The following is an 18,768-nucleotide window of genomic DNA, read 5'->3' as shown; positions in this document are numbered from 1 at the left end:
ACAAATGAAATCGACCAGGGTGTGGAAAATAAGCCTCGTAAGGAATAGCGAAATCCGACCGAGCGTGAGGGTGGTTTTTAAAATCTGTCTCTCGTTCTCTCCAACGCGCTGAGTCCTGCCACGGGCCACAGGCCAGCCAGTCCCCAAGGGCCAGACTCGGCGTGGGCGCCAACGAAGGCACGCACGGGGCTCTGGGAACAGCAGGGACAGCGCATAGGGTGGGCGGGGTTGAAAGGGTGGAGGGAAGGCCCCCAAGTGAACGGGGCGACGGGGGGTAAAGGGGGAGGAGAGAGGGAGGGGTGGGTGTCCAGGAGATAGAAAGCCCGGGTGAGCGCTGGGCCCGGCTGGGAGCAGCTCCCGGGACGCCTCGCGCTCCCGCGCTCCCTCCCAGCCAGCCCGGTCACCACAGGACGTCCCTAACAACTGGAATTCACGCCTTTGGCCCGCTTGCCATGAGCCTGGGGCTCCCACCCAGCGGACTGGAGCGGAGCAGGCGAAGGACAGCAGGGGCCCAGACACCTCCCACCTGGGCCAGGGTAGGTGTGCAGTAAAGGGATGGAAATAAAGGGACAAGAGGCCCCAGCAACATGAACGGACGTGACAGAAGTGACGCCGAAACGTTTATTTGATGGCCTCAGATCGCCCCTCCCTCTCCCAGCTGCACAGCAGGGGCTGCACTTAGCGTTTCAAACAATACGGCCTGGAGACGACTCTCCTCCACAGAGCTTTGTGGCCCGGCTCTGTGCAGCCCGCTGGCGGCCAGGAAGCCGCCCTCTGAACCACGGCAGCGTCAGAAGGACCCACGGCAGCCAGTGCAGGTGCCCAGCCCTGCAGGGCCCCGCGTGCGGCCTCAGTCCTCCCACCTTTCAAGCCCGCCTCCCCCTCCCCAAGCTCCCCACCTCTGAAATCAGAGCCTTACTACTGAGGGCAAGAGGCCACCCCTCACTGGTCAAGCTGGACGGCGCATCGCCCCGGGACCCTCAAGGTGCTGGCATGGGTGGCCCTGGCCTCCCAGATGCAGGCGGGCTGATGGGCCCGGGGGCCTCAGAGGAGAAGTCAGGCCTCGCCCGCCCAACGACCACCGGCCTCGGAGAACCGCGCAGTCCCCCACCTGCCGAAACCCCTGGGGAAGCAGGAAGACTAGCCCGGCTCGACGCCAGCCGGCTGCCCCAGCCTCCCTGCGCTTCCCGTTTCCAGCTGCAGTGGTGGAGAGCAATCTTTATTCCACTGATTGGCACGTCCAATTCTGAAGGAATTCACATTTAGGAAAAGTCCCACAGTCTGCACCGTCTGTGAACGTCTGCCCTAAAGTCACCCCAAAGAAACGCGTGTGGACGGTGCTGCTGCGGCGCCTCTACCGGAAGAGCCGGTACATCCTGGGCAGGCGCCCGTCCTTATTCGCCAGTGCCGCCTGGACGTGCTCGTATGCCGGCAGATCGCTCAGGTCCCCCAGGGCGGCCACTGCGGGCTTCCTGCGGAGCATTGCAGAAGCAACTCTCTTGATGTCCTCTGGCTTCACATCGCCTGGCACGGGGAAGAGAGGTGTCAGGTGAACACCCGACCCCGCGTGGACCCCACTCCTCTCCATGCCATGGCTGCGGTCCTGAACAGAGGGGCCCCCAACCTGCCACCGCCTCCCCACCTGCGGAGGAGGAATGCTGAGGACCCCAGAGGGTCCAAGCGCAGCCACGTGTGGACCGCACGGTGAGCTTCTTAGTAAATGAGCAAGTGTTAATTTCAACTGCATTAGGACATGCCCATCCCAACAGGAGTTAATGTAATTAATTAAAAAAGAAAAAAACCCATCAGCTACGAGTTACCTACATGGCGAGTCTGCAAGGAGGGGAAAACCAAAGCCTCAGCACCGCGTGGACGAAGGGTAAGGTCAGAACGAGGGGGGCTGAGGGGCTGCACACGTGGCCCAGCCTTGGAGGAGGGAACCACACCCCTGAGAACTTATTTTCTACAGAAGACGAGGCCTCAGGGAGATCAGGTACTGTCATACTCTAGGGGCTGAGGGGCTGCACGTGGGCGGGGCAAGCACTGTCCTCAGCAGGACTCCAAACCCAGCAGACGCCCGGGGACCATGTCAGCTTCACCCTGGGCGACTCGGCCCCGCAGAGCAGTAGGCAGAGCCCTTCTGGGGTTGCGGACCCTTTGGGAATCTGACAAAGCTAAGATTAACCTGTCCCCCAAAGAGTCACAAACAAGTACAGCTTGGCATCCTGAACTGGAGGCTCAGGGCCTCCTGAAGGCCACTCACAGGAGGCCACGGACACCTGCCACAAGCCCCCGGGGCAGCGCTGCTGGAGCTGGTGTCTCTCCACGCACAGCACGGCACCGGGCCACGCACTTTCCACCCACTTTCCCATTGAATATGCGTTGAAACCTGTAGGGGTCGTGAGAGGCCCTTTCATTAGGGGGCCAAAAGCTGGAGTCACACGGGTAAGGCGCTCAGCCGGCGCTGGCAGGGCCGGGAAGCAGACCTGGGAGAGGACAAGGCTTGGGGTGCGGTCCTGCGGGGCCACCCCGCCCTGGGCCCGGGACTCACGGATGAGCGCGCACAGCTCGTGGGGCAGCTTCCTGGAGCGGGTGGCCAGCACCTGCCTCCCCACGTCCTCGAAGATGACGGGCCTGGCCTCCAGGTTCATCATGAGCATGGACATGAGCTGCGTCTTGGCCCGCTCCAGCTCCACCTGCGGGGTCACATGGCTCAGTCCCTGGGCTCACGCCCGTCTCCCAGCCAATCGCGAACGGCCCGGCCAGCAGAGGGGCTGACGGACGTGTCCTGGCGAAGGGTCTTCCGCTTACCCGGGGCTAAATAACGGAACATGGCCCCCTGTGCCTGGGCTCGTGGCCCAAGTCACCAGCAGATCCCGCCATGTTTCTGCCTCTGTGCTTTCTGGATCACGGCTGGAACTACACTAATAGGGCCTTTACCACATTCGAAATAAGGGAGAAGTATGTGCTTCCCTGGAGTTCTTGGGTTTACACTTTGCCATGCAGCAGGGAAGAACACCAAACACCCAAACTGCAGGACCCCAAAGCTGGCCACACATTGAAATCACAAGGAAAACAAACTCAACACCGGCTCTGGGGCTCCCCGCAAATCCTGGAGCAGGGTCTCGTCAGGTACGTTCACCGCGCTCCCTGGGAAATCCGCAGGAGCCAGCTCAAACTACCAGCTCTGTATCTGGGGCCAAGTTTAAGACTGCAGCTCCAGCGAGTTCCGTTCCTGAAGCCCAGCCTGGAGCGCAAGGGCAGAGACGGGGGCGCTGGTGAGAGGTGCAGGCCGCCCACCGGGGAGCTCTCAGGCCTGGAGAACAGGTGCTGGAAAACATCTCAGCTGCCTAGAGTCTGTGTGTCTTAAGTAAAGTAACTCCTGATTTAACACACGTCTTGATCACTTCTGCAAGTTCAGGCAAATAATTTTTATCTCAAGTTGCCTTCACGTTAGAGAAAAACACTTTTTCTAGCCGGACGCTAATGGAACCACCACGTGTAAATTTTTAAACACGTTTTTATTTTTAAAATAACGCTTCTTTTTCTGATTAAAAGGAGTATGTGGTTACTGCAGAACACATGGAACGTACAGAAGAGAAGCCCTGAGGTGAAGCACACCCGCTGACCCCGAGCAGGCTCACACGCTGTGCTTCTCTGCTGCTGTGTGCGTGTATGTGCCTGTGCGCGTGCGTGTGCACACACGTGTCTGGGCACGCCTCCACGTGTAGTGTGTATATAGAATCTGCTTATCGGTGCCAGTTCTGATCCAGGAAAAAAAGCAAGACTTCTAAACACGCGTGGTATAATAAAAAGTAAATGAAAAAAATGAAGGAACAAAATCTCAGGTCAAAACATAAACCAGAGCCAGGAAAGAGCTAGAAAAATGCCCTGCGTGGCCCGCTCGTTCTGCTCAACGCTGCTCCAATGTACCCTTTTACAGAAGGACACAGGGCAGGCACAGGAGGCACAGGCTCGGTCAGAGAAAGCAGACCTGGTGCTGGGGGGGTTCTCACATCAAGACCAGGGAGGACGGGCTCCCACGGGGACAGGTCTGGGTCACCCCGGGGCTGTGCTGTCCTGGCTGGGATGCTGGTGGTGTGGGCACAGAGCAGGGGCCCTCTGCCGGCCACCCCTACACCATGTTCTCTACCCATCGAACACAAGGATGTTGGAAATGGCTCCGAGCCCTACTTACCACATCCACAGTTCCAGCCATTAAAACAAACTCTCTCGTGATGATTTCCACCATTTCTCTAACCTGTAAGAGAGCATGGAGCGGGAGAGCATGATCTCAGCCCAGCAGCCTTCGTCCCCCGGTTCCCACAGTGAAGGAGGCCCGGCCCTCACCTGTCTGGGGTCGGCGCTGGCGTGAATGCACAGGAGGCCCGTGTCCTCGTAGCTGTGGTGGTAGGAGGTCGCGTTGTACATCCAGTGGTGCCTGTGAGGGACGTGGGGAGAGGGACGCCAGGAAGGTGTCAAGGCCCCAGAGCATGCTCGGCTGGACCGGCGGCCCCGACGCAGCGGGCGAGGGCACCCAACCCACCTGTTGAGCACGTTGAGGTAGAGCCTGGTGAACATGCCCTTGCCGGGCCCGCCGGCCGAGAAGGAGCCGCCACCGCCCATCATCATGTTCAGCACCGCGAAAGGGAGGAAGTCCCCCTCCTGCGGCAGATGGATGGCAGAGCTCAGCCTGGGCTGAGCCCGCGCAGGTGTGAGGCCTGCTCCAGGACGCCCTGCCTGACCGCCCAGGACTCACCAAGAAGGAACAGCTCTCCAGGCCAATCATGATGTGCGTGAGCTCAGGGAATGGGGTGGGGCCCAGGCTGACACTGGACATGTCCCTTTCCAGCTGGAACCAAGAAGAATGCACTCAGTGAAAGACGCGTGAACTCAGTGAAAGACCACCCGGCCTCGCACGCTTCTCAGGTCAGGTGGTATATAAACGGGTCTACAGAAACCGTACACCAGTATCAGGAAACCCCTCGAGAGGCGCGAGCCAGCCGAGCCTCCAGTCCAGGTGGAACTCGGCTCTAACAGGAACACGGGCTAAGGTGAAGCCTGGTTAAGGTGAAGCCTGGTTAAGGCGACCCTAACACCTTCAGCATAAACACAAGGTCGATCACACTGAAAAAAGAAGTCAAAGAAAGCGTACACAACCCGAGATCATGGCTCACCTTGACGATACCCCCAGTGTACTGTGCCACCGATCCGTCCACGTGCACGGCCGCCCCACTGCCCCAGGCAGGGCGGGTGCCCAGCAGGTACTTCCGGGCGCATTCCACCAGCTGCTCGTGCCCCACCCCCACCCCGGCCAGCACCATGCGGTCCGGGGTGTAGTAGTTTCTCAGGTAGGAGTGAAGCACCGATCGATCGATCTTTGCTATGTTCTCCGTAGGGCAGAAACGGTGGAGGCCAACTGTGTTCTCCCTGTAGGCGGCCTTGATAAAGGAAGCAAGAGACGCACGAGTGACAAGGAGAACACAGCCAGGCCTCCCCAGGCAGGCCGGGGCTGCAGCGACCCCCGGCCAGGTGGGAAAAGCCCGGGCCTCCCCAGGCAGGCCGGGACGGCGGCGCCCCACGGCCAGGTGGGAAAAGCCCGGGCCTCCCCAGGCAGGCCGGGACGGCGGCGCCCCGCGGCCTGATGGGAAAAGCCCGCCAGCTGCTCGTTTCAGCTCCCGTTTGGCAGGAACAGCTCTGTGTGTTTACAGAAAGAGTAAACCTGCCTCTCCGGAATGAAAACTCGTAAGAAACGTCAAATAAAAGGCTCACTCTACAGACCTCGTTACCGTAAGGATTAGAAAGTTTAAAACTTGCATAGCTAACAAATTCAGAAATTAAAAATGTTCTGCAAGGTGGCATCAGGCAGGTGAACGACCCCCGCCGAGCCCGGGGTCAGGGGGCGAGGCCGTGGAGGTGGCCCGCGTGTCCATCGCACCTCGTGAATCATCTCGGTGAGAAGGGGCTCCGGGTCGGGCCGCATGCCGAGGTCCTCCAGCTCAAACCGGACAGCCATACGCGTCAGCTCGATTTCTTCATCTGCAGAGAACCAGAGACGAGGCTCAGCCGGAGGCCGCCCCGAGCCTGGGTCGCCGAGCCGGGCCCAGTGTCGTTCATCGGCAGGCACGGGCAGAGCCTCCTCTGCCTTCCTCTGCGGCAGAGCTGGGGGGCACTTGTACGAGCGACGGGGAGAGTGCCCTGCAGGCCGGGACAAACTGTATGAACTGGGCCTCCTCCCCTCGGCCCAGAAGCAGCCACCTGGCCCCGCTCCGAGCCGTGGCTTCCTCCCCATACGAGGCACTGAGGTCCAGACACAGAGGCACAGACCAATGGCGGGGGTGTGTTTTATCAGGTAACTGGAACCTGGGAACCCCAAGGCCAGGCTGCTGTGAAACAGCGCAGCTAGCCTGGCCGGTGTCAGCTCCCAGGAGGGAGCCTGAAGCCCTGCCGTTCGCAAGGCTGAGGAAGGGAATGGGGGCAGAGACACAGACACTTCTGGTAGCACGTCAGTCAGGGTGTTTAAACACCGTCTGAGATGCTTTTCTGAAATGAAAGAACCATTTCGCTACAAACGTCAAAGGGCACAGAGAGGAAGTGTCGAAGTATTCGGTATCAAGGACGTTTCTAATCGTGAGCGCTGTTTCCAGTGACCCCCTGCTGACTGTCACTGGTGGGTGGGCCCAAGGCTCCATGACACAGCGCCCCTCCCCGGGCAGTGAGTCAACACACCTCCCAGCACTGCCCCCCACCCCAGGACCCCTCAAGCAGGCCGAACGCACACCTGTTAGCCTGGGGTGCAGGACCACGTCTGCCAGCAAGCCAACTACCGTGTCCAGGCCTTTGGAATCAGCAGACACAGCATACATGGTGGTGTCTCTGGAAAAACCAACAAGACCAACACTGGGGGCACTAAGGTCACGACAGGTGTATGCTGGGGCGGCAGGGGAGGCGGCTACATCTTTCTGCGTCGAGGGTCAGCACACACCTGGGGCTATTTCCCCTTTCCCATCTTACAGTGTAAACTCTTAGCAGGCAGGAACCACAGCTGTGCACAGGCTAATTGCTGGAGTGGAAGACACTGTCCAGCCCAACTGGAGAGGCAGCTGAGCGGTTTTCACCAGCACAAGCCCCCTCTGAGGCTAGTCGTGTCATCCTGCGCTGAGTGTCCGCTAGGCGAACTGTCCACACGGGCGCATGCCTGGCCTTAGACGGCTGGGGGACAGAGACTGATTGTAACAGTAGCTCACAGCACGTGGCACTGTGACCAGACAGGCGCACTGAGGCCGGGGAGGCGCAAACGTGATAACCACAGAGCCACGAGGGCGGCACGGTCAGGCCAGAGACCACGCAAAGCGGGCCCAGCTGCCACGGGGAGAGGAGCGAGCCCTGGAGGGGAGACGTGGCCATCAGGGCCTCTGCAGGGAAGTGGCCATTCTTAGTGGGGAAGTGCTGTAGGACCACGTGGGAGAGCGGCAGGAACGAAAGTCTGAGCTGAGAATTAGCTGGCTGCACTGGGGCAGAACACAGGCCTGCCTGACCAGAGAAAGGGCTCCCTGGGGAGACGGAGGATGAGATTTTTCACAAGAACACAGCCAACCAGTCTGGCTTTCATTCACGGGCAGCCAGGAGCCACAAGTTTCTGAACAGACCTTTTTTTGAATACGTGAACATGCTGCCTCCATGTCAGCTCTAATTCTTGGCATTTAACCTATGTTTTCTCTCTAATTTTTTTAGCATTCAGATCGAAATAACCAACCACTTAAAAAAAGTATGATCTAGGGCTTCCCTGGTGGCGCAGTGGTTGGGAGTCCGCCTGCCGATGCAGGGGACACAGGTTCATGCCTCGGTCTGGGAAGATCCCACATGCCGTGGAGCGGCTGGCCCCGTGAGCCGTGGCCGCTGAGCCTGCGCGTCTGGAGCCTGTGCTCCACAATGGGAGAGGCCACAACAGTGAGAGGCCCGCATACCACAAAAAAAAAGTATGATCTAGGACTTCCCTGGCGGTCCAGTGGTTAGGACTCTGTGCTTCCACTGCAGGGGCCCAGGTTCGATCCCTGGTCGAGGAACTAAGATCCTGCATGCCACCCGGCGTGGACCAAAAAAAAAAAAAAAAAAAAAAAAGGTGTGATCTCTGTCTGCTCATCTCACATTGCCCTGAGCAGAGCTTTCCAAAACACGCCCCACAGTGGGCAGACAGACACCACCTGCCTTTGTCCACAGCACCCCCACCCCATCTGTGCCCCAGCTGCCTACTGAACCTTCCCCACCCCAAACCGACCACTGCCTCTTCCAGGCTGAGCCTCTGCACCTGCTGTCCCCTCGGTCTGAGCCACGGCCGTCGGTTATTCCACCTGGCAGGTGCCTTCAAGCAGCAGCCCTGATGCTGAGTTGCCTACCGTTCCCTTCCTGACCTCCCCCACAGTCCCACCACCCTCGGCCCCTGGCTCCTGCGTCTACCACCCGTGGTGCAGCCCTTTGCCCCATCTGTGAGCATCCTGGGGACAGGCCTGCTCTGCATCCCCAGTGCGCAGCCAGCAGCCTGGCTCGAATGGCAGGGGAGGCTTGGTCCTCGGAGCGCATGCCTCTGTGTAAGTGTTGCCACCCATCCAACCCTTCACCCGAGTCTCTGCCTGGACCAGGGCTCACTTCTCACCATTCACCTCCATGGCCTCGCCAATGGGAGGGGCTCAGGGGGACTCTGACCAAGGATGAGGGCAGTCCACATGATAAAAGATGAGTCTGTACATGAAAGCTGGCGTACCTTGATGTCTGGCAGTCACAAATACCCCCGTGCTTCTCCAAGGTAAGCAAAATTTCATCTTTGCTGTCAAATCGATCAGTAGACTAGGAAAAATGAATAAGAGAACCTATGTAAGCCATGCAGAACAACCTCCAAGATACAGTTTTTAAGAAAATAATTTACTTTTGCTTTCAGAACACTTAACTTAGAAACCTTAATTAGCATCGACTTGGCAACTTAAGCATTTATTAAAATATCCACTTTAGAAAAGCAAACCTTGACAGATTCTTCCCAAGTATAGCCTCAAAAATCACAAATTGGACACTGACCGAAAATGCCAACTTTTCCAAAAAGTGAGCAATTCCACTGAGATATTTTGCTTCATATCTTGATCCAGAGTTAATAAGAACTGGCAATAAAAATAAAGTTGACAGGTTAAGTCAGATATTCAAAAGAGAAAATTTAATCAAGACAAACCTTTTAAAATTGTGAATATGACCGAAACAGCCAGATTTAAACACATGAGGACGACAAGTACGTACGTTACCTCGATTCCGAAGGTTTTCACAGCTACATACGTACGTCAGTATTTATAGAATTACGTACTTTATATCTGTGGTAGAAAACTTTTAGGACGACAGAAAGGCAGAAAGAAGGAAACAAAACCCACCACCAGGAGAGCCACCGTTCATACTCTGCTTACTAAATTTTCAGATTCTACGCCATGCTTTTTCACTCAGGACACAATTCATGAACGATGCCCTAAGTACAACTAACAGTCAACTGAAGTGTGTGCATGTTACAACAAACGGGGCCGCCCGCGACGCTACCGACAGCACTTACTTCCTACTGTACAAAACTGTCCAAACTTATTTTGGGACGCCACACGAAGCCCATTCTCCAGTGTGGTGACTCTGGTTTCAAACTTTTCTTGTCCATCAACTGTGGCAAAAACAGGCTTGGGTACTCCGGGCAAGGGGGAAGAGAGGGGGACGCTGGGATAGGCACCGCCACTACTGAACTGCCTGTACGCAGGGGCTCCAAACCTGAAACACAGAAATCGGCCCAGGTATAATACAACTGAGATGGTGGGACCTGTGGTGACCACCTAGGTGCAGTTACTTGTGTTCTGTGTGCATTTAAAAAATCAGCATCTCCTTATCTAGAGGACTGACTTCTACACGTCTCCAGAGACAACACAGAGGAGTGACCGAGAACACCACTGAGGTGTTTCCCAGGGACATGCGGCAAGTTGGTTCAGGCCTTGAGGCCTCAAATGCCGCCTCCATGAAAAGAGGGTTAAGTGGGTTAAGTCTGTTTCTACACACCGAGCACTTGGCCAAGCCCTGCCCTTCAACAGCCCCCTGGAGCCCAAGCAGAAGCCACATCTCTTCACGGGGTCCCGAAGGCCTCTAACTCCCCCTCCAAACTCATCTGCCAGCCCCCCCCCCGCCCCAGGCCCGGGTCCCACTGGCCAGTTGGTCCGTTCCCTGGACACACTGGGCCCATCATCCCCTCGCTGCTGTTCTCACGGTTCCCGGCCTGACCCGCCTTCCCCTGCACTGTTCACAGGGCTGACCCTTCTCTCAGTCCCCGTCTCTTGTCTCAGATGTCACCTCCTCGTAAGCTGCTCCTCCTCGTTCCACCTGAAGTTAGTCTCTCCTGTTTCTTACCGCCGAAGGCGGCTTACTCCCTTTAAAGCTGACACTTTGGGCATGAGACTGCCTGGACCCAGTGCCTGGTTTCTGTCCCCATCGCACCCAGGATCTCACAACGAGGGATCAATACCCATCTGTCGCCTGAATGAAAGCGCCAGTGCGGGAAAAGGCCAGACATCCAGAGGAGAGAGGACAGAGCACAGCAGTCAAGGACATGGCTCTGGCGACCACAGAACCCAGGCTTGCCGGCTCGGCCTCACAAGGGGGCACGCGGCCGGAAGGGGCCGGGGCGGAGATGACACGTGACTTCGGACGAGCACCCCCCGACCGCCCGGGAGGAGAGGGCGGGAGAGAGGCGGATGGGGCTCGGGACCGGAGCCCGGGGCGCCATGGGGGTAAGTGCCCCCGTCGCCTCGGGGACCGGACGGGGGTCCCGCACTCCCAGCCCGCTTGCCGGGCGCCGCCCCTCGGCGTGGGGGAGCCAAAGGCGGAGCGTCCAGAAGGGCGCGGGCCGCCCCAGCCCCCGGCCGATCCCCGGCCGGCCCTCGGCTCACCTCAGCCGCGAGCGGCCCCACGAGCCCGAGCCTCGCAACAGCCGCGTCGCCGCCAGCACCATAGCCGCCATCTTGAGTCACCGCCCACCGACTCTGTCGTCACTTCCTGTTCCGCCTCCGGCCCCCCGCCCCCCCGGCGCCGGCCCGAGGCGTTCGGGCTTGCGTTTCCGGTGCGCGGAGCAGAAGCAGCGGCCGGAGGCTCGGAGCAGCGGCCGAGGGGCGGGCGACTGGGGCGGTCGACTTGGGCCGCGGCCTGGGCGGAGTCGGAGCCATGGAGCCGCCGCTGCCGGGCTAGGGAGGGCTGGCGCCGCGGGGCCCGCGGCGATGGCGGGCTACGCGCGTCGCCCCGGCGTCGCCCCGCTGTCCCGGGCCCGGAGCCTCGTCATTCCGGACGGTGAGCGGGCGTGGGGCGGGCGGTGGTCCGCGGCCCGGCGTCCGCGCTGAGGCCCAGGTGAGGCGGGCGCGCGGTGAAGTCGCTCTTGTTGTTATTACAGCTCCCGCGTTCTATGAGCGCCGGTCTTGTCTCCCCCAGCTAGACTGTGAGCGCCCCCAAGCCAGGGACCTGGAGTCCCACTTCTTCGGCATTCGGCCGACGTTTATGTGCTATGTGCCCAGTCCGGTGCTAGCTTCCGTGGGAGACACAGGTGAGAGACGAGCCTCAGGGACTCCCGGTGCCGGCACTACCTGTAGGTCCCGCGCGATAGCGCAACTCACCCCCGGCCCAACGGTGACCACTAGCCCCACCGTGCGCCGGGCGCGGGGAGTAGGAAACGTAAGTGGATAGGAGTCCCGTCCCCTGGAGCTCACAGTCTCCTCTTGGAGAACCCCCTGCCCCCCCAGCCAGACAGTTCCAGTACACCGTGGCAAATGCCGGCATAGAGGTAGGCCCAGTGGCAACACAGGAAACCACCTTGCTCTCTCAGGTGGGAGGATGAGGGAACCTTCACCCAGTAGGCCAGGCTGGGAAACCAGGTGTAGCCATCCTCTGGTCGCTGCAGCTGGGCAGAGGCCATCTTTAGTTCATCCTAATTCTCCCCAAGCGGCTACACTGCCTGCCTGGGGTCCAGGGTGTTCAGGGAGCGTTTGGTGGTTCTGTCAGGGTCTGAGAGCCCATGACAAGCCACGAGGGCATTCAGGAGGCACCATAAGACGGAGGACGTGCGCCTGCCCCGCGGGGCATCAGACCTACGGGAGCTTTTTCAGAGTCACAGCTGCCAGGGCCCATGGATGTCAGACCATCTCCAGGGGCAGGAGCCCGGGGGCTTGTGCTTTGAAAGTTGCCCAGGCCGTAAGAGCCACTGCAGTAGAGACCGCATGTCAAAACAAGTTGTGGTCATAAAGGCCTCCCGTGATCACGGTGGGGTGATGATGTCTCTGCAGATTTGGGCTATGGAAAGGGGAAAGGCACTATGCACGGTCCATCAGGAGCCCAGAACACACACTTTGGAGGTACAGTAGTTCAGTAACCCTTTCTTTTTCTCTCCGTCCATGCCTCTATGTGGCAGGCACGTGCCCAGCAGCAGGGCTGGCAGTCTGACAGCATATAACCCGAAAGAGCAGGTGGGGGTGGAGCCCCACAGTCGATCTTGACCCGCGGGTGGAGGGAAAGTGGGCACAGGGGCAGGAGAACCTGGGCATGAGGGATGGCAGGGGGTGGGAAGTCACACCTGAGGGGTCTGAGGAGACAGTGGGGCCAGGGTTACAGGAGCCAACTTCATACAGGGTTGACACCTGGGCTTGGATCACTGGTGGGCCAAAAGGGCCGCAGGGTGGCTGGTTGGGTACCGGCAGAGTGGGAAAGAGAAGGGAGAGCTGGAGAGTGAGTGGGGAAAAGGCTGGAGGTGGAGCAGTGGTTCCTGACGTGGCTGCACGTCCGCTCTGCCAGCCTCCAGCGTAGGCTGCAGCCCAAGCCCTTTGCATGGGAGTGGAGGCGCGTGGCAGCCTTAGATGTCCCCAGGTGGACCCCGTGGGCAGCAAGGTGCGGGGACTGAGGAGCTGGGACGAGAAGGAGAATTTAGAATGCCCGAGTTGGTCTGTTTTATCAGCCAGCTTTCTCGTTTCCCAGTGTCGCTGAGGTCTGGTGGAAGGATGAGGGCAGTGTTCCCCATCTTAGATGGGGTCGTGTTCAGGAAAGAGCAACGAATAGGGACGTTCCCTTTAAGGACCTTCAGAAGACCTTTCACGTTTGTGACGTCTGTTATCATCTCAGGTGAGAAACTTGGAGATCTTGAAGAGGCAAATCCATTCTCCTTTAAAGAGTTTCTGAAAAGCAAGAACCTTGGCCTGTCGAAAGAGGAAACTGACAGCAGAATTTATTCAAAGGTAAACCTAAGGCGTTGTTTGCAGCGGCCTTAGACAGAAAACCCTTCCGGAGGCCGTCTCTCTTCTGACGTGCAGTGTTGCTTCCCAGGAGGCTGGCCGAGGGCTGTGGGGCAAAGCGGGGCAGCTGCTGCTCCCGGTGGAGAAGCCGTGTGGCACTCAGAGCCGTTTGGGTCCTTCCTGCCCCCCACATTCTCGGCAGCCAAGATGGGCCCTTCTTCTTGTTCCAACCTCAGACGTCTAGGAAGAAGGGCCTGCGACGGCTCCGGAGCCTGAGCGTCGCCTCCCTGTCTTCTTCAGGAAGCCACGAGGCACTCGCTGGGACTCGGCCGCAGCTCCCCCACCTCCCAGGCCATGGGGTATGGCCTGGAGCATCAGCAGCCGTTTTTCGAAGACCCGACGGGGGCTGGCGACCTCCTGGACGAGGACGAGGACGAAGGGTGGGACGGGGCCTACCTGCCGTCTGCCGTAGAGCAGACCCACTCCTCCAGGGTTGCCGCCAGCACGTCGCCCTGCAGCACCTATGTCTCCTTTTTCTCCAACCCGTCGGAGCTGGTGGGGCCTGAGTCTCTGCCTCCGTGCATGCTGAGCGACTCCGACTCCCGCGTCTCCCCAGCCGGGAGCCCCAGCACCGACTTCACAGTCCACGGAGAGTCTCTGGGGGACAGGCACCTTCGGACGCTGCAGATAAGCTACGAAGCAGTAAGTGAGGGGGCTGTGCGTCGACACCCTGGTCACGGCTCGTGTCTAAGCAGCATTCTTGGAGGAAACCTGGAGCCCCCGGTGTCCCTGATGGCCGGGGCTGGGCTCTAAGGACAAGACAGCCTGTGGTCTGTCTGACCGGCGTGAGCGTAACCGCCAAAGTCCTGCGGAGGGCTGTGAGGGGGCGTGAACTGGAGCAGAAGGAGATCCTCAACGCGCTGCCCTCAGAAAAGGGTCCACCCCAGCTGGTGGCTCGGGGACAGCTTGCCCGGTGTCCTGAGGGCATTTGAAAACTTATAGTCACCTAAGGGTTATAAGAGCTCAGTAAGACTGGGGCCTGTGACTGTAGCAGGCCTTTCAAAGCAGAAAACCTCGTTCTTGGTTTTCTCTGTATGTGGACCGTAGAGTGGCTCTTGCAGTGTTTCTGTTTATCAAGAAGTTGCAGAGCCAGGTAGCAGAAGTACACATCCCTTTGCAGTGAGACACCGAGCTTTTAATGAGGATTTTCTTTTTCTGCAGCTGAAAGATGAAAATTCTAAGCTAAGAAGAAAGCTGACCGAGCTTCAGAGCTTCTCTGAAACGCAAACAGAAATGTACGTAAGTTTTGAGTTAGGCTTGCAATTCAAATTATCTTCTGACCCTCAAAGAAACCAATGCGAAAACGATAATGAAGTATCAGAATTGGACTGTGCCTGGGTTTTTATTGTTTGTTTTTTTGTTTTGTTTTTTAAAATTTGTTTATTTAACTTATTTTTGGCCGCGTTGGGTCTTCGTTGCTGCGCGCGGGCTTTCTCTAGTTGCGGCGAGCGGGGGCTGCTCTTCGTTGCGGTGCGCGGGCTTCTCGTTGCGGTGGCGGCTCTTGTTGCCGAGCACGGGCTCTAGGCGCGCGGGCTTCAGTAGTTGTGTGAGAGTGGGTTTTATTGCATTAAATCCTCAGCATCAGATACGTTTCTTATGTTTTGTGTAAAAGTGTGTTTGAAACAGAGCAAAATCAACCCCACTTGACAATGGAGCAGCAGAGCTGTCAGACGGCCCCAGGGCGCCCCTGACCGCCAGCCAACTGGCATCCAGCTCTGAGGTGGTTGCCTCACAGCTGTTCCTCCCAAGGTGCATTCTGAAACCTTGTGGTTTTTATTTGATCAAATCCAATTAAAACTGCTTATAGTCTGACATTCTTAGAATTAGTCAAGGGAGTTACTAGTCACCTGGGCTTTTTCCTTAACAAGGGTGAGGACGCTCGAGCGGAAGTTAGAAGCGAAAATGATCAAGGAGGAGAGTGACTACCATGACCTGGAGTCGGTGGTGCAGCAGGTGGAGCAGAATCTGGAGCGCATGACCGTGAGCAGACAGGCGCCTGGCTCACAGTGGGGGCGGGGCCAGCCTGGCTGGACACGGTCAGGTGTCTGCTGTGTCACTCCCCACAGGGCACTGAGTCCTGCCCCGGGGGCACATGGGTCTGGGTGGGCCCAGGCAGGCCGGCAGTGAGCAGGGCCCCTCACAGTGGGCTGCCCAGCCGGGGCCGCCAGGTGAGGGGGAGGGACGGGGAGGGAGAGGGACGGGGAGGGGGAGGGGCGGGGAGGGAGGGGATGCGCCCTGTGTCCATTTTACCGTGTCAGTGATGCCTCTTATTTTTTTTCTCTTTTTGTGGGGGGAATAACAGAAACGGGCAGTAAAGGCCGAAAATCACGTCCTAAAACTGAAACAGGAAATCAGCTTGCTCCAGGTAACTAGAGAGAGGGGCTTAAACGGTTCACGTATTCGTGAATTCCCAAAAGGGCACCAAAGAGTCTCTGCTGGGGTTTCCTCCCCTCGCCCTCCCGCTCCCCCGCAGATGAAGCACCCAGATCAGGACAGCGTGAGCTTTCGTGCCGGGCCTCCTGGTTGTGCCCAACAGGAGTGTCGAGGGCATCACTATAGAGCAGGGGGTGGCACGTGCACACCAGACGACAGGCGAGGTACCAGGGACGGCATTAGGCCCGTGTCCTTTAGGAGGCCTGCTACCCCCCAGTTAGAAAAGGGCATCATCCCCTTGTCGCCTCTACCTAGGGTGCCTTGTCTGGTTTCAGTCAGATGGCCTTTTAGCTGCTCTCCTGTTTAGCCAGGAAAAAGCTCTAACGCTGCCACGCCCGCCCCCCTCCCCCCCACCCCGGGCCCAGGCGCAGGTCTCTAACTTCAAGCACGAGAACGAAGCCCTGCGGTCAGGCCAGGGTGCCAGCCTGGCAGTGGTGAAGCAGAACACCGACGTGGCCCTGCAGAACCTCCGCGTCGTCATGAACAACGCGCGCGCCTCCGTCAAGTGAGTGCAGGGCCTGGAGGGGTGCTTAGCCGATGTTTCCAGCTGCAGCCTTGCGGGGTGGGGCTCAGTGATCCTGTTCACTCCGCAGTCATACGACACATCCTTGGCGAGCAGGCCCTCCACGGTCCGCGGGGGGATAACCGTTCTCACCTGGGAGGCTTGAGGGTTAACGTCAGCCAAACCTGAATCACCTACAAGACTCCAAGGTTTTGAGTGAAAAAGAATAATACTTTCCCTCTTATAAAAACACATACACTTGAAGAAGGCCCAAGACGTGCAGGGCACAGTGAGGCTCCTGGGAGGGGTCGGTTGCGTCGTCGCGATCTCTCTCCCGCGGGGCTGAGCTCAGCAGCAGCGGTGTCCGGTCAGAGCCGCTGGTAGGGAAGCCCATCGGGTGTCCAGACACAGCCGTGGGTAGAGAAGCCCGTCTCGTTTAAGTCCAGTACAAAGAGTCTCTTGAGACTGAATCTAAGATTTAAAAACTCTGCACTTTTCACTCTGGAACTTCTCTGCTTTAACGCTTCTGGGTTTTTTGGGGGGGGGGTGGGGGCGGGGAGCTGCGTTGTGTGGCTTGCGGGATCTTAGTTCCCCAACCAGGGAACCAACCTGTGCCCCCTGCAGTGGAGGCGGGGAGCCCAAACCACTGGACTGCCAGGGAGGTCCCAAAGCTTCTGTTATTGCCCTGGAGCAGTTGTAGAAACCATCTGTAACATCTGTGCTTTTATTTCAGGCAGCTGGTTTCTGGAGCTGAAACGTTGAATCTTGTTGCTGAAATCCTTAAATCTATAGACAGAATTTCTGAAATTAAAGATCAGGGGGAGGAGTCTTGAGACCCACGGAGGTGCTTCCAGCTCACAGCTCTGTTTACATCCTGAAACCATTACCCGATGGATTCCAACATGCCACCATGTCTCTGAATGTGGAGTCTTCACACACAGTAAAGATACCTATCACAAGATACTAATTTCACGGCCTGGAACAGTATCATGAGCCGCACACAGGGAGGAGCAGCCCCTGGGTGCGAGAGCCGCACCTGTGCTCCGTGTAGCCCTCCTTGGTGAGCTACGGGTGCTGATCATCTGCTGGAAGACATTTCTATAAAAGCCGGTGCTTTTTTTTAGAGTTACTAAACAAAAACAGCAATTCTGTGATGAGTGTTTTCCATTGTCATTCTAGAATATGAACTGTAAGATAAGTTCAGTTGATCGTCTTTGCTTTCGTAAGTAGAGAAAAACACTAAATGAGTCACAACGTAAGCGCTCGCCTCAAACAGGGACCTGTGCCTTACTGGCGGTGCTCTGCACCCCCTCTGGCTCACAGCCCACTCCTTCAGCTTCAGGGTGGGGGTGGGGGCTCCTGTGGTTGGTGACCTGAGCGTGGATGCCCCACGAGGTGGTTGCCATTATCTTCCCGCAGGGATCAAGGTCAGCACGGGCATTCCACGGTGGGGCACCACCTAAGTGCACTGGAAAACTGGTTTTGGCTGGAGGGTTTTGCTACTCATTCCAAGCGGCATCTTGTAGGATGACATGTAGGATTCAGGGACTTGGAGCGAGGCAGAGCCTTCCCAGGTCAGGGCGATGTCTCCCCGGGTGCCTTTCCAATCCCTTCCTGTTGGAGGGGAGGCGTAACATGCACTAGATGCCTTTTTGGCTGTTTTCCTACGGATGTTATTTTTTTAACTAAACGTCCTTTTTGCATCCTGTTCAAATTGACAGTTTTCTTATTTAATAAATTCTAAAATTCATATGCAGTGTCCTTTTTTTTCCTAATTCAGCCCGTTCTTTATGCTTGAGAATCACGCTGCTGACCGTGGCCTAATGGGTGGTTTGTGCTGATAAATGAAAAAGCCCAGGGGGTTAGGGTGGACCCACACCGGCTGCTAGGCTCGGCTGCAGGGACAGCGCGCTGCGGACACGCGCGGCACAGCTGCGTGTCTTGGGTAGGACAGGTTGGAGTCTAGCATGGGAGCATTTGAGGTCCCCTGGTTGGACTTACAAGACGTTTGAACTGCTAGGCCCTGTGATCTCAGCTACAGGTAAGAGCCTCCCAGCAGTCCCTACTGACCCCGCCCTTCATCTCACCCCTACCCACTACCTTGTGCTCCTGCCCGTTGGTGAAAAGTGGGTTCCGGAATCAGTTTTCAGAGCAGACTTCAGACAGGGTGGTCTAGTAGGAGAGCGTTAGAGTGAGCCTCTCTTCTGGGTGCGCTCGCAACAGCGCTGGGGCTGCTGGGGGGGCGGTGCCTAGGCCACAGCCCCGGGTAGAGGGCACAGCATTTATTTTACAGGGACCAGATCACCGGGCTGGAGGGCTGGGGTGGGCACAGGGGGTCTGGGTGCAGCAAGGAGGGGGGTGGACACGCAGGCTTCTGTTACACTGTTCTCTGTGCCTTTGAAGTGTTCAACAGTAAAAAAAAAAAAACTTCAGAGAACAATTCACGATGACTTCGTTGAACATGCATCTCTGCCTGTACATCTGGACCCCGTGGGCTCGGGT

At 57.8% G+C, this 18,768-nt stretch overlaps 2 protein-coding genes across 15 annotated transcripts; one reads left to right on the top strand and one right to left on the bottom strand.

Moving 5' to 3' along the window:
• Positions 1–583: 583 nt before the first annotated feature.
• PMPCA (peptidase, mitochondrial processing subunit alpha) lies at positions 584–11,133 on the bottom strand. Of its 2 annotated transcripts, XM_004284976.4 has the most exons (13): positions 10,953–11,133; positions 9,584–9,786; positions 9,070–9,149; positions 8,762–8,844; positions 6,782–6,876; positions 5,939–6,039; positions 5,178–5,441; positions 4,760–4,852; positions 4,547–4,665; positions 4,351–4,441; positions 4,199–4,261; positions 2,552–2,696; positions 584–1,524 (listed from the first exon to the last, which is right to left on the bottom strand). In XM_004284976.4, exons 1-13 carry the CDS (start codon positions 11,021–11,023, stop codon positions 1,355–1,357), a joined length of 1,578 nt encoding a protein of 525 aa, XP_004285024.1. In that variant the 5' UTR covers positions 11,024–11,133; the 3' UTR covers positions 584–1,354. The 2 variants fall into 2 exon arrangements, with proteins under 2 accessions (XP_004285024.1, XP_012394211.1); XM_012538757.3 differs by lacking the exons at positions 9,584–9,786; positions 10,953–11,133 and having other exon boundaries at positions 6,782–6,874; positions 9,070–9,577.
• A 78-nt stretch (positions 11,134–11,211) lies between these two features.
• Positions 11,212–18,016, top strand: ENTR1 (endosome associated trafficking regulator 1). Of its 13 annotated transcripts, XM_033415280.2 has the most exons (11): positions 11,212–11,346; positions 11,447–11,596; positions 12,333–12,401; positions 13,162–13,274; positions 13,572–13,973; positions 14,493–14,566; positions 14,958–15,080; positions 15,200–15,311; positions 15,634–15,696; positions 16,130–16,269; positions 17,000–18,016. In XM_033415280.2, exons 1-11 carry the CDS (start codon positions 11,277–11,279, stop codon positions 17,097–17,099), a joined length of 1,416 nt encoding a protein of 471 aa, XP_033271171.1. In that variant the 5' UTR covers positions 11,212–11,276; the 3' UTR covers positions 17,100–18,016. The 13 variants fall into 13 exon arrangements, with proteins under 13 accessions (XP_033271171.1, XP_004285025.1, XP_033271175.1 ...); XM_004284977.4 differs by lacking the exon at positions 14,958–15,080; XM_033415284.2 differs by lacking the exons at positions 11,447–11,596; positions 14,958–15,080.
• The last annotated feature ends 752 nt before the right edge of the window (positions 18,017–18,768 follow it).

This window comes from Orcinus orca, chromosome 6 (assembly GCF_937001465.1).
Source record: "Orcinus orca chromosome 6, mOrcOrc1.1, whole genome shotgun sequence".
Classification (NCBI taxonomy): domain Eukaryota; kingdom Metazoa; phylum Chordata; class Mammalia; order Artiodactyla; family Delphinidae; genus Orcinus; species Orcinus orca.
Note: the sequence above shows the minus strand (reverse complement) of the source record. Positions and strands in the feature narration are given on the sequence as shown.

Bases quoted from the DNA above. Each gene is read 5' to 3' on its own strand.
- PMPCA (XM_004284976.4), bottom strand. From the start codon at position 11,023: ATGGCGGCTATGGTGCTGGCGGCGACGCGGCTGTTGCGAGGCTCGGGC. The intron at 4,853-5,177 runs GTGAGCCATGAT...TCTTGGTTCCAG, and splicing joins ACACTGGGGGTATCGTCAAG to CTGGAAAGGGACATGTCCAG. The intron at 2,697-4,198 runs GTAAGTAGGGCT...GTGACCCCGCAG, and splicing joins TGGCTGGAACTGTGGATGTG to GTGGAGCTGGAGCGGGCCAA.
- ENTR1 (XM_033415277.2), top strand. From the start codon at position 11,277: ATGGCGGGCTACGCGCGTCGCCCCGGCGTCGCCCCGCTGTCCCGGGCC. The intron at 11,347-11,446 runs GTGAGCGGGCGT...TTGTTATTACAG, and splicing joins GAGCCTCGTCATTCCGGACG to CTCCCGCGTTCTATGAGCGC. The intron at 15,081-15,199 runs GTGCATTCTGAA...TTCCTTAACAAG, and splicing joins TCACAGCTGTTCCTCCCAAG to GGTGAGGACGCTCGAGCGGA.